The 14,458-nt window shown below is 44.7% G+C and overlaps 1 protein-coding gene across 5 annotated transcripts in view; it reads right to left on the reverse strand.

Moving 5' to 3' along the window:
* LOC137383797 (DENN domain-containing protein 2C-like) overlaps positions 1-14,458 on the reverse strand; it is a 162,634-nt gene that overhangs the window by 60,990 nt on the left and 87,186 nt on the right. For 4 of the 5 annotated variants that reach the window (XR_010977465.1, XM_068057007.1, XM_068057008.1 and 1 more), the window contains exons 4-8: positions 11,549-11,697; positions 8,577-8,686; positions 5,037-5,222; positions 2,948-3,044; positions 969-1,013 (exon numbers count right to left, since the gene is read on the reverse strand). Coding sequence is in view for 4 of the 5 variants with exons in the window: in XM_068057007.1 (XP_067913108.1) it covers positions 969-1,013; positions 2,948-3,044; positions 5,037-5,222; positions 8,577-8,686; positions 11,549-11,697 (587 nt within the window). In the remaining variant the exon portion in view is untranslated. The remainder of the gene's footprint in view (positions 1-968; positions 1,014-2,947; positions 3,045-5,036; positions 5,223-8,576; positions 8,687-11,548; positions 11,698-14,458) is intronic. The other variant, XM_068057009.1, reaches the window with a different exon arrangement.

Genomic DNA, 14,458 nt, shown 5'->3' on the forward strand with positions numbered 1-14,458 from the left:
GCTGCAGGTTCACTCCAAGTCACACAACATCCTAATTTGGAAATGTACCGCCATTCCCTCATCATCATTGGGTCAAAATCCTGGAACTCCCTCCCTAACAGCACTGTGGGTGTACCTACACCGAATGGACTGCAATGGTTCAAAAAGGCAGCTCATCACCACCCTCTCAAGGACAAACAGGGATGGGCAATAAATGCCAGTTTTGCCAATGAGCCCCACATCCAAAGAAATAATATTTTTAAAAAAGACCAGCACTATTGTGAATATTTAGGGCAGGACCCTAAGCTGTAATGACACTGGGTCGCTTGCTGCAATATTCTCACTGATAAGAGGGATGGAGTGAAAGTGACTGTAGAAATGTCACAGTTACACATGATATCACCACCTCAAATACGTGCAGTGGCACCACACTGAATGTGGGGGTCTGTATCATTATTGAGAGCAATATCTCTTTGCAGATTCATAAAAATAGATCTAATTAGGATGGACCTGCCTTGGAGCAGGTATCAGATTACAGCCTCTGCTACAGAAGATTGAGTTGTTTACAATCTTTCCCCACAGGTGGATCGTGTTCGAGCTAACTTGACCCCATGTACTTCATACATTTTGAAGTCAACATGGGCGACAATACCGAAATCCCCAGACACGAGAAGCATGGAGGAAACCCAAGAGGATGGTCTGGAAATGGAAAGTTCTGCATTTTATTCAGTCTGCATCATTGGACTGTAGCGATTTTATGAATCTGGAGAAGCTGGGATACATACAGAAGATATTAACTCACTGAGAGGGCTCCATTACCAACTCACCATCAGAATGGAAAGAATGGCTTTTTGTAAAGTAACCTTATAAGTTCATTACAGATATCTGCCTTCAGTGTCTTTCTCAATCAACTCTGAAACCCCAGGATACAGGTTATCATTGATAATATCATATCAAAATGCACACTTATCATCTGGGCAATTCCTTACCTTTCTGTTGTTCCTCTGTATCACTCTCTGTCTCACTGTTCTCATCTGAAAGATACAAGAATACAGATGGATTTACAAGGCATGAACTGTATTCATCTTAAAGGAGTATACAAGTATACCAGAGTAGTATATGATGGCACTGACTTCTCAATTTCTGCCACAACAGCAAGAATCCAGTCAGTCATTCACAGGGAACAGATGAGGTTACAAACTGACCCTCACATACCAACCACATCATCAGACAAATGGTTTACTGGTGTTTTTTGAGCTCACCCATTATTAATATGAAAAGATTTGATAAAAGGTCAAAGAATGAAGCCTGGACTTGAGGGAAAGTGAAAAGCCTGTGAATGGTGGAAGTCAGAAATAAAAAGACAAAATGAGCTGGTTACCCATGGGATGAAAACGAAAAAGACTTGCAATTTATAACATCTTTCACAGTCCCAGGATGTTCCAAAGTATTTTCTGAAGTGTAATCACTGTAGCAACTGAACAAAGAGCAGCCAATTTGCACACAGCAAGATTCCAGCAGATAATCTGTTTCTCGTAATGTTGGTTGAATGATAAATATTGGCCTGGACACCAAGGAGAACACGCCCACTTTTCTTCGAAGCAGTCCCTCAGTACTGCACTGCAGTTTCTGCCTAGATATTGTGCTCTAGTCTCGGGAGTGGGAAATGAACCACGATATTCTGACACAGAATTTGTAAATGTTAAGTTGTGTTTTTGCTTAGGCTTGAAAATTTTTCCAAATGATTTCAGAACGAGATGGAAGATGAATTTAAGAAATATTTTTTGAGTAAAAATTTTGCATAAAATATATTGTCAACTTATTTCTTCACTTTCAGTTCTCGTGTCCTTGTTACATTGAGAAATTGTGAACAATTGTTAAGGAATGATTTAGATTGTGAAATAGTCAAAACAGTTTCATGATGTTAACCCTCAAGATATCTTCTTCCACCCTGCTGTCAACCACAAGACCTCGACTCAAATTCTTCCAAACTCCAGTACTTTCCACCTCCCCAATTCCAAGATCTTCCTCCCTCTGCCGTGCCACTGTCACTGAAGACCACCTCCCTCCCCCATCTGCCCAACACTACTGGACCTTCTGATGCACTATACAATACCATGGGTGACTGCCAATAAAATATTAAACACAATATGTCTGACTTGTATACTCCTCTGCCACTGAAACAACCCCACTCTGCCACAACAGCCTAACTTCCAACGCTGAGCAATACCAGGGGAAATCTGCTGGCATTAATTGAAACATATTGTTACAGGACTGTGGGATTTTTACCAAAGTCCCGTTTATACACTTGAACACTAGCAGGACAAAAACAAGCTACTGTAGCACACACCGGGCACCCACTGGGCCTGTGCGGCTCAGCTTCACTTTTGACAGTGTACTTACACAGTGAGCCATTGCACATGCTCCATTGTCCGCTATTTTAATCATTGTTCTTCTGGACTAATCGCTGAGTTTTAATGTTATAGTTTCAACATGAAAACCAAACACATTACCCTGAGGTGCAAGGTGTTTGCTGATGAGAATCCTCTGATTTTGAATCACCGCTAACACCGATTATCTCAGCATCCCTTCAATCAGTTTCCTGAGATTGAACCAAACACAATGCAGGACACTACTGTCGGATAGATTGTAGCTTCAGATAATTCCTACCATTGTTTCTGTGTCTCAATGAGCTATATCCTGCTAAATAAACAGTAATTCCACACAGTTCCATAGTGAGTAACCCTTACCCTGCTGGATAAACAGCAACCTGAAAATATCTTTGGTTTTGGGTGTCTGAAACTGTTGATTCACTCTAAATGTTAACAGTCATGACAGAGCTTGAGGAATTTTGGAAACAGACTTGGTAAAATTGCAATGTTTAGTACATTTATATTTCAAAGTCTGGTGGTTTGGGCTTGCATAATTTGCATTTTACTTATAAACACTCATGAATGTAATTCAATACCTTTCAGAGGCGTGGAGTCTGGTCCTGAGGAGGTCAGAGCCTTCACCTTCTTCTTCCCTCTTTTTACATCGTACACCGCCTGTATCTTCAGAACCAACTGAAATAAAACAGCAGCAATCAGTCACCACAGTACTGTAACACCTTCCCAAATACTGCTAGATACCATTGGGACCTGCCACTCAGCAAAATTCTTAAATCCAGCACACCTCCTAACATCACCGGTGTAAACTGCACTGAATAACATTATAGGTGTAAACTCCCACACGAATGCAACTCCTCAAATTGATTCATCATCTCAGTGACATAGGTCATTTAGTCCCTTGGGCCTGTTCTGCCAATGACATTATGGCTGATTCTTGACCGAACTCCCTATACCCACCTTTTCCCTTATTCCTCAATACAATTGGTTAACAAAATCCATCAATCTCAGATTTAACATTAACAACTGATCTAGCATCAATTGCCATTTGTGGAAGAGAGTTCAAAACATCTACCACCCTTTGTGTGTCCAAGTGTTTCCTAATTTCACTCCTGAAATGTCTGGCTCTAATCTTTAGCCTATGCCCCCTGTTTTTAGACTCCATCAGTGGAAATAGTTTCTCTCCATCTACCCTCTTAATATCTTGAAAACTTTGGTCAAATCATCCCTTAAATCTTCTAAATTCCAGAGAGCACAATCCGAGGTTGTTTAATCTCTCCTCGTAATTTAACCCTTGGTGTCCAGGTATCATTCTGGTAAATCCATGCTGCATTCCCTCCAAGGCCACTATATATCCTTGCTAATGTGTGGTGCCGAGAAATGAACACAGTTCTGCAGGTGTGGTCTAACCAGGGCTTTGTATAGCTGTAAAACGACTTCTATCCCCTTGAATTCTAGTCCTCTAGATATAAAGGCCAGCGTTCCATTTGCCTTTTTGAATATTTTAGAAGCGTAGAAAATTTACAGCACAGGAGGAGGACATTTGTCCCGTCACGAGTGTCAGTTGAAGAAGAGCCATCCAGCCTAATCCCACTTTCCAACTTTGTTCTGTAGCCCTGTAAGTTATCACACTTCAAGTCCATTTGGAAACACAGAAGAGTTTCCGTGCCTGTCCATGACATTTTAATGATCTACATAATGATCTGAGGGGAGGCGGTGGCGTAGTGGTATCGTCACTGGATGACTAACCCAGAGATCCAGGGTATTGCTCTGGGGACTTGGGTTCGAATCCCACCATGGCAGAAGGTGGAATTTGAAGTTTAGTTTTAGTTTAGAGATACAGCACTGAAACAGGCCCTTCGGCCCACCGAGTCTGTGCCGACCATCAACCACCCATATATACTAATCCCATATTCCTACCACATCCCCACCTGTCCCTATATTTCCCTACCACCTACCTATACTAGGGGCAATTTATAATGGCCAATTTACCTGCCAACCTGCAAGTCTTTTGGCTTAATTGGTTAATTAATAAAAATCTGGAATTAAAAAAGCTAGTACAATGATGGCCATGAAACCATTGCCGATTATTATAAAAACCCTTTTGGTTCACTAATGCCTTTTAGGGAAGGAAATCTGCTGACCTTACCTGGTCTGGCCTCCATGTGATTCCAGACCTACAGCAATGTGGTTAACTCTTACATGCCCTCTGAAATGGCCTAGCAAGCCACTCAGTTGTATCTAACTGCTACGATGCTAATAAGGAATGAAACTGGACGGACCACCCAGCATTGACCAAGGAATGACAATGCAAGCTCCCCTCCAAGTCACACACCATCCCGACTTAGAACTATATCACCATTCCTTCACTGTCACTGGGTCAAAATCCTGGAACTCCCTTCCTAACAGCATTGTGGGTGTACCTACCCCACATGGACTGCAGCTCATCAAAACCTTCTCAAGGGCAATTAGGGATGAGCAATAAATGCTGGCCTAGCCAGTGATGCCCACATTCCAGGAACAATTTTTTTAAAAATTGGACTACACCCCCACCGCCCAGTCTTTGGACCTCCACTGTAATTTTATGCTTCCATCTACACTACTTAAAATTCTGCCTATCTTTGTGCCATCAACAAACTTGGATATCTAAATAAGTGATCTTCAACTCACCAGGGGGATCCTCTTTCTTTTCTTCAGAATCACGTCTCCACTGACATGGTCCTCAGGGTTGCCAGGAAGTGGGTTGGTGCGAGGTAGAGGGGCTGTGTTTTCTTTGCTGACCTTCCTCAGCTCCTGAACTTTCCAAGTTTTACTTTCCTGTGCTTGTCCCAGGAGGCTGGGGGGTTTGGGGGGAAGCTGGAAGTAGAGGAATGATCATACCCATATTAGTTGGTGTCACTGGATGGAAGGGCTGGAGTTTCCCACTCCTCTCAAATGAATGGAAATTTCATTGCCTAATAGGTGTTGTGGTTTCTTTGTACAGTTTTATGCTGAAATATCCCTCAATTTTCATCCCTCCTGCATCAAAAGTGCTGCCTCTTGCTGGGATAGCAGTTTGCCAGCACCTCACTCTGACTGTCACTGGCAATTCAACCCGGGGAACCTCACAGCCGCCCCCCATAATGACCTTACCCGACACTGCACATTCTAGTGCTAGGTGCCAGTCAGTGCACAGTGATCATTAAACAGTCCCAAAATGCCTTAAAGGCAACAACTTGCATTTATATAGCGCAATTAATATAGCAAACAATCCCAGGGCGCATATAAAATAGTATGAAGGGGTGGGGGGAGGGGAGAGGGAACCTTGGAACCTGCTGACTTCCTGCTTGATTTCACTGAATGCTGACAGACTGTTTCCCCTGGCTGCAGAGTCTAGAACCCAGGGTCATAAACTCAGTATTAGCAGTCGGCCATTTAGGACTGAGATGAAGAGAAATGTCTTCACTCGAGGTGATGAGTCCTTGGAATTCTCTATCTAAGAGGGCTGTGGATGCTCAGGCAGTGAGTATATTCAAGACAGAGATTGATAGATTTTTGGGCACTAAGGAAATGGATATGGAGACAGGGTGGGAAAGTTCTGCTGAGATAAAAGTTCAACCATAGTCTAATTAAATGATGGAGCAGACTCGAAGGACAACATGGCTTTACCCCTGCTCCTATTTCTTATGACTATTTGCTACAGCCACAATAACTCATTCACTGGTGAGGAAACAGAGCATTTCCAATCGTGTTTCTGCTCGACTTCTGTTTTTGAAGAGACTGTTCTTAGCTTTCAGGGAGGGGACTAGTTTGACAGAAGGCTCAAATTATATCCAATACATGGGCGGCACAGTGGCGCAGTGGTTAGCACCGCAGCCTCACAGCTCCAGGGACCCGGGTTCGATTCTGGGTACTGCCTGTGCGGAGTTTGCAAGTTCTCCCTCTGTCTGCGTGGGTTTCCTCCGGGTGCTCCGGTTTCCTCCCACATGCCAAAGACTTGCAGGTTGATAGGTTAATTGGCCATTATAAATTGCCCCTAGTATAGGTAGGTGGTAGGGAAATATATAGGGACAGGTGGGGATGTGATAGGAATATGGGATTAGTGTAGGATTAGTATAAATGGGTGGTTGATGGTCGGCACAGACTCGGTGGGCCGAAGGGCCTGTTTCAGTGCTGTATCACTAAAACTAAAAAAAAAACTAAAAAAAAAACATTCCATCTCTCGTATAATCCCACTGTGATCAACACACCGTGCTTCTTCATTCCCAAGCCAAATATCCCCAGGGTCAGAATCAATACTGTCTCATCAGGGTGGGTGAGACACATTAACCCAGTCATCTCCAGAATCAGTATCGATATCACTCCATGGTCAGTGACATTTACTTTTCTCCATCCCAGCTAGGAATGGTTGAAGACACTCCATCTAAGGTCTGTTGGCTGCTGCTAAGCCCAGTGAAGAAAGGATGTCTCCCCCTGGCTCCAGGGACAGCTTGGTCCCTTCACTCCTGGTGCCGAGGTCAGAATCCAGTCACCGCTGCAGTATTGAGCTAAACAGCACAGGGCATACACGGCCCACACATAATGCACAGTCCATCTACAGCAGCAGGAGGAGGCCATTCAGTCCCTGAAGCCTGTTCCACCATTCAATTAGATCATGGCTGATCTGAATCTTAACTCCATGTGACTTGGTTCACAACCCTTACCCTTGCCTAACAAAAATCGATCAATCTCGTTCTTTTCAGTTGACCCCCAGCCTGAACAGCTTTTTAGGGGAGAGTTCCAGATTTCCACTACCCTTTGTGTGAAAAAGTGTTTCCTGACATCACCTCTGAAAGGCCTTGTTCGAATTTTCAGGTTATGTCCCTTATTTGGGATTCCCCCATCAGAGGAAACAGTTCCTCTCGATCTACCCTATCAAATTGCTTAATCATCTTAAATGCCTCAATGAGATCATCACCTAATCTTCTATTCCCAAAGGAATACAACTCCTGTTCACTCCAGCACCGTGTGACACAGCTTCACAATTACTGAGGTCCAATGGGGGCAAGATGAATCAATGCAAGTGAGGCATTCAAGTGAGAATGGATTTAAAAAAATAACTGAAGTACATTTGAAACACAAGTGTGTGCAAGTCATTTCTGGAGTGGAACATCGATCCAGGCAGGGTGGGTCACCATGCACTGGTGGAACATTTCTGTAGGATCCCACTGACCAATATGTGTAGTGTCCTGTGCAAACAGCTCGGCTGGAACTGAACACTACTTCAGTCTGCCTTCCACGACATTGCCCAGGCCCAATCACAGGTAATTTTCGTTTGCTGCAAAACGTAAAAATGTATCTGGCACGACAAATGTGAAATGGAAAGGTTGTGAAGCAACTCATGATTGTATTGAAGCAAACGGATCACCTTTGAACTGTTTGTATTTTTTGACTTGGTGCTGTTTGAAACTGTTTGGTAATGTATTATTTTTTTTTTTTTTTTACAGATTTTTATGAATAAAGTATATTTTGGAAATAAAAAAAAAGGTGGAATAAACCTGCGACTCAGCCAAGTGCCACTTGGAATGGCTGGTGTTTACATTTAAATCTCAGGAGCCCCTGGGGAGGTAGGGAGGGGTGTGTGAAGCGTTAGGCACATAGAGATGCAGGGGAAAAGAAGGAATGTGTAATTGTGTTGACTGTATGTGGTGGGGAGGTGGACAAACAGAGTAAAATTTATACCCTCACTCACAAATTCAAGAGACTTGAGCACATGATCCTGACTAATGCTGCCAGTACTGATGGAGTGCTGCACGATCAGAGATGTCGCCTTTCAGATGAGACATTAAACTGAAGTCTGACCTCTCGGGTGGAAGGTAAAAGACCTCGTAGCACTATTTCAAGGAAGGGAAGTGGTTTCTCTGCAATGTCCTGGCCAATATTCACCCATCAACAGGCATCATGAAAAATCAGATGATCTGGTCATGATCATGTTGCTGTTGGTGAAAACTTGCTGTGTGCCACAATCCCTACATTATGACAGTGACTGCACTTCATTGGCAGTAAAGTGCTCCTGGATGCCCTGATGTCATCAAAGACCACTAAAGAAATGCAAGTTCTTTTTCTTCCAATTTTGTTAAAAAAAAAAGTTCTAAACGCCCCCGCGTCATGACTTTGTTTGAGACGTCCGCTCAGTTCAGGGGTCCCCTGTATTTGCAGTGTGAATGACACAGAATATCTCGGGATTCCTACCTTGGGAGGCCTCCTGGGCCGCGTGGAAGGTGATCCCCAGACTCTCTTCCCTCTCAACAGAAGCGACGGGGTGAACTTGACATCTTCATACGGATTTTCCTTGGAAGGACCTAAAGCCAAGATAGAGGAGGAAGAAGCTGAGCAGACTGTCCTGCCTCCGGTGAGTTGGAGGCTGCTCACAGCTGCAGCAGGTCAAAACATGCAGAGTCCAGGTGGTGAGGTGATAGACACAGAGTGGAATGGATAGATTTCTGATTGGGGGGTGGGGGGGGGGGGGGGGGTGCGGGCACACCATTCAATGCACCAGACACTGATGAAACCAAGTCTAAAACTGAAGGCTACAGTATTGTTCAATTGTCTCTTGTCATTTTTATACAAAAACAAAAGCAGGGCCAGTGTTGTAAAATAGAGGTAGCTCATTATGAACTTGAGGCAGCCTGGATCCAGTCATTGTCCAGTCTAGAATGATGGTAATTGGTTAGAAAACCCCGACTTACTGAACCAGAGAGTTTCTATTCAAGCATGGAATCTCCCTGGTGGCGTGTACCTGCCTGGGTGGGAGGTCAGACTCCTTCCTGGGCGTTCACAGCGGGCAGTGGTTGAGGCAAGGAATGAAGACTTCCTGCTACCAGAGTGGACTCACTGGGACATCAGTTTGCCCAATTCTATTCGTTTTTGCCATCTGTCACATTTTCCAAAGATTAAATGAAACCTTTTTGAAGCTGCTGCATGAGAGTCTGCACTCAAGAGTTTAAGGAAATCGATCCTGTGCTGCCCCTGAACTGAACAATTTCCAACCAACTCCCATTTAAGGGGAAGCTAGATAAGCACGTGAAGCATTAAGGAATAGAAGGATATGTTGATAGGGTGAGATGAAGTAGGGTGGGAGGAGGCTTGTGTGGAGTATAAAGACCGGCCTTGACCTCATGGGTTAAAGGGCCTGTGACTGTGTTGTAAATACTATGTAATTCAGCAACAATACCTAATACGTCTATCATTACAGGTCAGATAGAGCACTGGACTGGCACCTAAATTCAAATCCTGACTGACTTGTGGTACCCTGCTGTTGGCAGCCTCAACATCAACCAAACAATGTGTCACCCAGCCCTGCACACTTCCCCATACAGGCCAAAACTCCCAACTGACTGTGTCTTGAGCCAGCCTCACATGCCCTCTCCTTTTCCGACAGGGCACCAGGCACCCAATCCACCCACCCCATATAGGGGCCACCAGCCAACACATGATGAGCAATGTCTAACCGTGCGGACCCTCAGGATATATTTACTCCCACCAGCCACTTGACTCAAACCAAGTGGGGGCGTCAAAGGCATCTGGAAGCTGAGGGGTTGAGTTTCTCACAGTTCTCCATAACTGACCTAGCAAGCAGCATCCCAGCTCGAAGGAGCTCCAGTTACTGACCTCCTCACTATTGTGCATTCCAGGATTTTGACATTACATACCAGGCAATTTGTAACTGGAGGTATAAAGTATCTCAGTCGCATTCCAGGAAACTACTGGCCTGCTTCCAACCAGGGAGATGGAGCATTTCCCAAACTCTGTACGAGGGTCACTGTGTGCAATGAGAGGCTGAATCTTAAGTTAATCATGTGCCCAGTTCCTACACAGTCTGCAGCTCAGCCTTGCTCATTGTGTGCTGCGTGCATTCTCTCCCCTAGTTTCAACCTCTCTTAAAAAGGCGCTGCCCCTTGCTGGGGTACAGTTTTAATACATGCTGGCAGCCTGCTAGTACCTCACTCACGTGGTCTTTCATATGTGAGCCTAGGCCATGAGTGCTGGCAGGCTATTGAACTGTAGAGAGCCTCACACTTGAGTTAGTTCCTCTTACAGCACACAAGGAGGCCATTCGGCCAATGGCAGCGAGGAGGAGAGTGCAGAGGAGAGATAGTGGAAGAGGATGGAAGTGTCACCAGAACAAGGAGGAGAATGAGTCCTTGTTGGAGTTGCAGAAGATGTTGCTGATGATCGATTGGGACCATCTCAATGCAGTGAGCAGGCTGGAAACCAGATTTAAGTGATTCAAAACTGAGAATTTTGGGAGAGATGAGCATAGGGCTGAGTAGAAACAAGGTTGAGGATCTTGGAGAGAAAAGGTAAGGACAAATTAGTACAGTGCTTTGAAGAGACAGAGAGTTGGGGGTAGATTCTCTTAAGGAAAAGTTGCTAACTACAGATTTGAAAGAAAAATCACTGTGCAAAGGGAGCCACTGATGATGTCAGCAAGTATTGGGACAAGTAGTTGAGGCCTTTGGGTGGGGAGGGAGCAGAAGGTGGTCAGAGGAGATGAGTCTGGTGAGAGCAGGAGGGAGGGTATGTGATGGGGAATAAACTGCGTCATACTGCGATGGGGACAGAGGAGAAGGCAATGGCAGCTGAGAAAGCCATAAAGATGGGCCTTGATTTTTGAGGTCTAGCAATGACTTTTGCATTTAGAGCCCCTCCCCTGTGGGAAATGCTGAAACACATCTCAAGCTCTCCTGCAGCAATGCTGCTAGACTGGGATCAGAGAGCCAGAACGATCAGGGACACAGGCTCACATCTCGGAACATCCCCCCTCCCCATCTTCTGGCTCCATACCCCTCTCCCTGGCATCGTGCCCTTCCCCCAATGGCATCACTAGCTCCATGCCCCTTCCCTGGCTGTATTACCCCAAAGCAGCACCATGGCCAGCTTAACATACAGTATACCAGCAACTCAGTACCAACCTCTGCAATTCCATTAATGTCTATTTCCACTTCCATCTGCATTGCCCATTAATGATGCAGTATAAGTGGGGCACCACTTAAAGTGGCGACACATTTCCTCTTAGATGTGCGGCCCCCTGATACTGGAGCACAGGGACAATTTCAGGAATGTAGTGCAAATCTGGGGAATCACTTTTAAAGGCAGAGTGAAAATAATTGAGCAGCTGAATAGAATGAAGAATTATTTCATATTCAAATCACGCAGCTTACTTATAATATCCTCGTATATGTTCTCTTCAGACACAGTCTGGGGAAGTGTTACTTTAATCTTGTTGCCGTCTTTGTTATGATTCCTCTCACTCGTTGCTGGTGTCAGGAGGATCTGAAGACCTTCTGCATCCTCAAACTCAAAGGACTTCCTGTGAAGAGAGCATCGCAGTGTTGGGGTCAGGTTTGCAGTTCAATGCAGGAAAGAGCCTGAAGTTCAGGATCGTCACAGGCGGAAGTGGGTTACATGTGACAGTGGTACCAGTAAGATAGCATCTAGAGTCACCCAACAACCAGGAATGTTTCCCAGGGACAGTACCTCAAATTGGATTGGAGAGTGTTACCGCACTGGTTTCCAGGTCAAACTCTGACTTTAGATCCTTAGCACTGGATCCTCAGTGTCAGTTTTCCACACTCAATAAACTAAACCTTTAATAAAGACAGAGGAGCAGGGTGAGAGCAAGTGAGAGTGGAGGGATGTGTGGCGAGGGTGATGAAAGGCATGGAGCAGGGGCTGTGGGCAAGAAGACAGAAGCATGGCAGGGGAAAGATGTTGGAAAATAAAGAGAATATATAGAAGCCCACCTATGGCATTGTTTGGAGTCAGTCAGCGATGTGCCACTTTGTAAGGTGGGAGCAGTGGGATTTACAATGTATTATTCTGCCGCACAGTTAAAAATTAACTTTCATGCTTAACCTGGCTCTTCAATGTCTAGGCCACTGAAGACATATCTTGATATTTAATTAGAGGTCAACAATTAAGCAAGTCTTGAGGTCAATTATAGGTTGATTGCTGGGCATATCCTGGAGGTCAATTAAAGATGAGTTGGCTTTCTTTGGCTATGCACTTCAAGGTTCGCTGTTTTTAATATGTAGTCTGAAGTGTGGCGGGGTGACGTGCTCGGGGTCAGTTGCTTATCTCTCCTGGCCATTTCCATGCCTCTTCCAGATAGCTGATCATTTGATCCCAACACAACTGGGCCTGAAGGAGGAAAGAGTAATCCAGAGTAGTGGCTGGAAATTTCCTGCTGCTTGCCCAAGTCACTCACCTGCAGCACTCACTCATCACTCATTCCTCTCCAGCAAATTAATCCTATTCATCAGAACCTCCACAGACACTTGTGAGGCCGATCATCAGCCAACCGAAACCTTCTTAAAAGGTGATAGATTCCTGCAACCAGCTGCTCTCAATCTTCTCAACGAGGGTTTACCAACTGGGGATTTTTCCAGCAGTAATTAATCACTTGGTAATCCCAGTCCCAAGAATTGCTTCAGCTTTCTCACAATCTCGTTAGGGACTAGTTAAAGATGGAGAGACACACAAATTCACTGTCTTGTCAGAAGAGGAATTTCACTGCGTTAACTGAGCAAACTGATATGCCGAAAGTTGCTGCTTTTGTGGCAAAGCTTTCAGTCTTGTTCAACAATTGCTGCATGTTGGCCACAATTATTCACTTCTTGTAACTTTACCAAATATGGCAATGACTTGGTTAAAGCGCCAAATAGATTTGGACGAAACACATACATTTTACTCATTCCTTCCAGTCTCTGACAGTGCAACAAACATCCCCATCAAGGAGATGATCAACACCCCAAACTATGGAAGGGGCGTGAGAAACACTACCAACAAGAACTTGGGTCTAACAAGCAAGGGACCTATTCATAAATGATAAGCTTCACAAGAGGCTGCTACAAGTGCTGATTCTGCTGAGTTTTGAGCACAAGGTCAGTTACACAGAAGGAACATCCCCCACATCAACTACCCACAGAGCACAATGAAAAATAGATCCCTTGTTTCATTTTGTTTTAGTTCTTTTCTCTCCTGCTGATTCATGCTGGGATGAAGCCCTCTAGACCCTGGCAGCCACTGACACTGCCCTCAAACTGGCATTGTTCATCTGTGTGAGTGCTCAATCAGGAACCCTGATCCTGTTCTCATCAGACATCCATACAGCCAGGTTAACGGTATAGTGATCAGCAAGGAGAACCTGGGCAGGTATTCCCCCCACCCCTCCCCTCCCCTCCCTTCCCTTCCCTTGGGAACATTGAGGCCAGCTGCAGCACCCCTACTACCTCAAGCAAGTAACTCAACACCTACCAATGACCAAACCTGGGATTGTCACGCTCAGGTATTTCCTCATGGGCATCAGCCAGGGCTCAGTTGGTAGAAGGTGCGAGTTCAAATCCCACTCTAAAAACTCGAGCACAAAATTAGGGCAGATACTTGTGCAGTACAAAGGGAGTGCTGCACGGTCAGAGGTGCTGTCCTTTGGATGAGGTATAAACCGAGGCCATTTGCTCTCTCAGGTGGATGTAAATTGTGCAATTTAAGCTCTTCTGTATCTCTCAACCAACATTAAAGAACAGATTATCTGGTCATTATCACATTGCTGTTTATGGGAGCTTGCTGTGCGCAAACTGACTGCCACATTTCCTACATTACAACAGTGACGACACTTCAAAAGTACTTCACTGGCTGTAAAATTCTTCGGGGCTTCCTGAGGTGGTGAAAGGCACTATATAAATGCAAGCTTATTCTTTTTTCTTTTCTACATGGTCCATTCACCCTCTGAACAGCAGGGAGAACTGTTCCAACTCTTTTCAAAGTAATTTGTTTAGTTGCTCCTGAAGTCTGTCTGTTTGGTTAAAAGACCTTCTCCAAACCTGTGCTCTAACAGGTCAAGCACTTAGGGGGGCAACAGAACAGCCACAGAGGTTCAGATCTTTCATGATTAAAAGACATAGAGGTTTCTCGAATCTGAAACCACCCACTATTATCTAGTGGTCATTTGGCCGCGACCGTGGAGTTCTTGCCTGTTTCAGATGAACACCATATTATTACGGAATTAGGAAACTTTCCAAGATAAGGCAGTAATAAAAACCTCAGCGAGGAATTAAATAAATATACATAAA

Source organism: Heterodontus francisci, chromosome 25 (genome assembly GCF_036365525.1).
Source record: "Heterodontus francisci isolate sHetFra1 chromosome 25, sHetFra1.hap1, whole genome shotgun sequence".
Taxonomy (NCBI): domain Eukaryota; kingdom Metazoa; phylum Chordata; class Chondrichthyes; order Heterodontiformes; family Heterodontidae; genus Heterodontus; species Heterodontus francisci.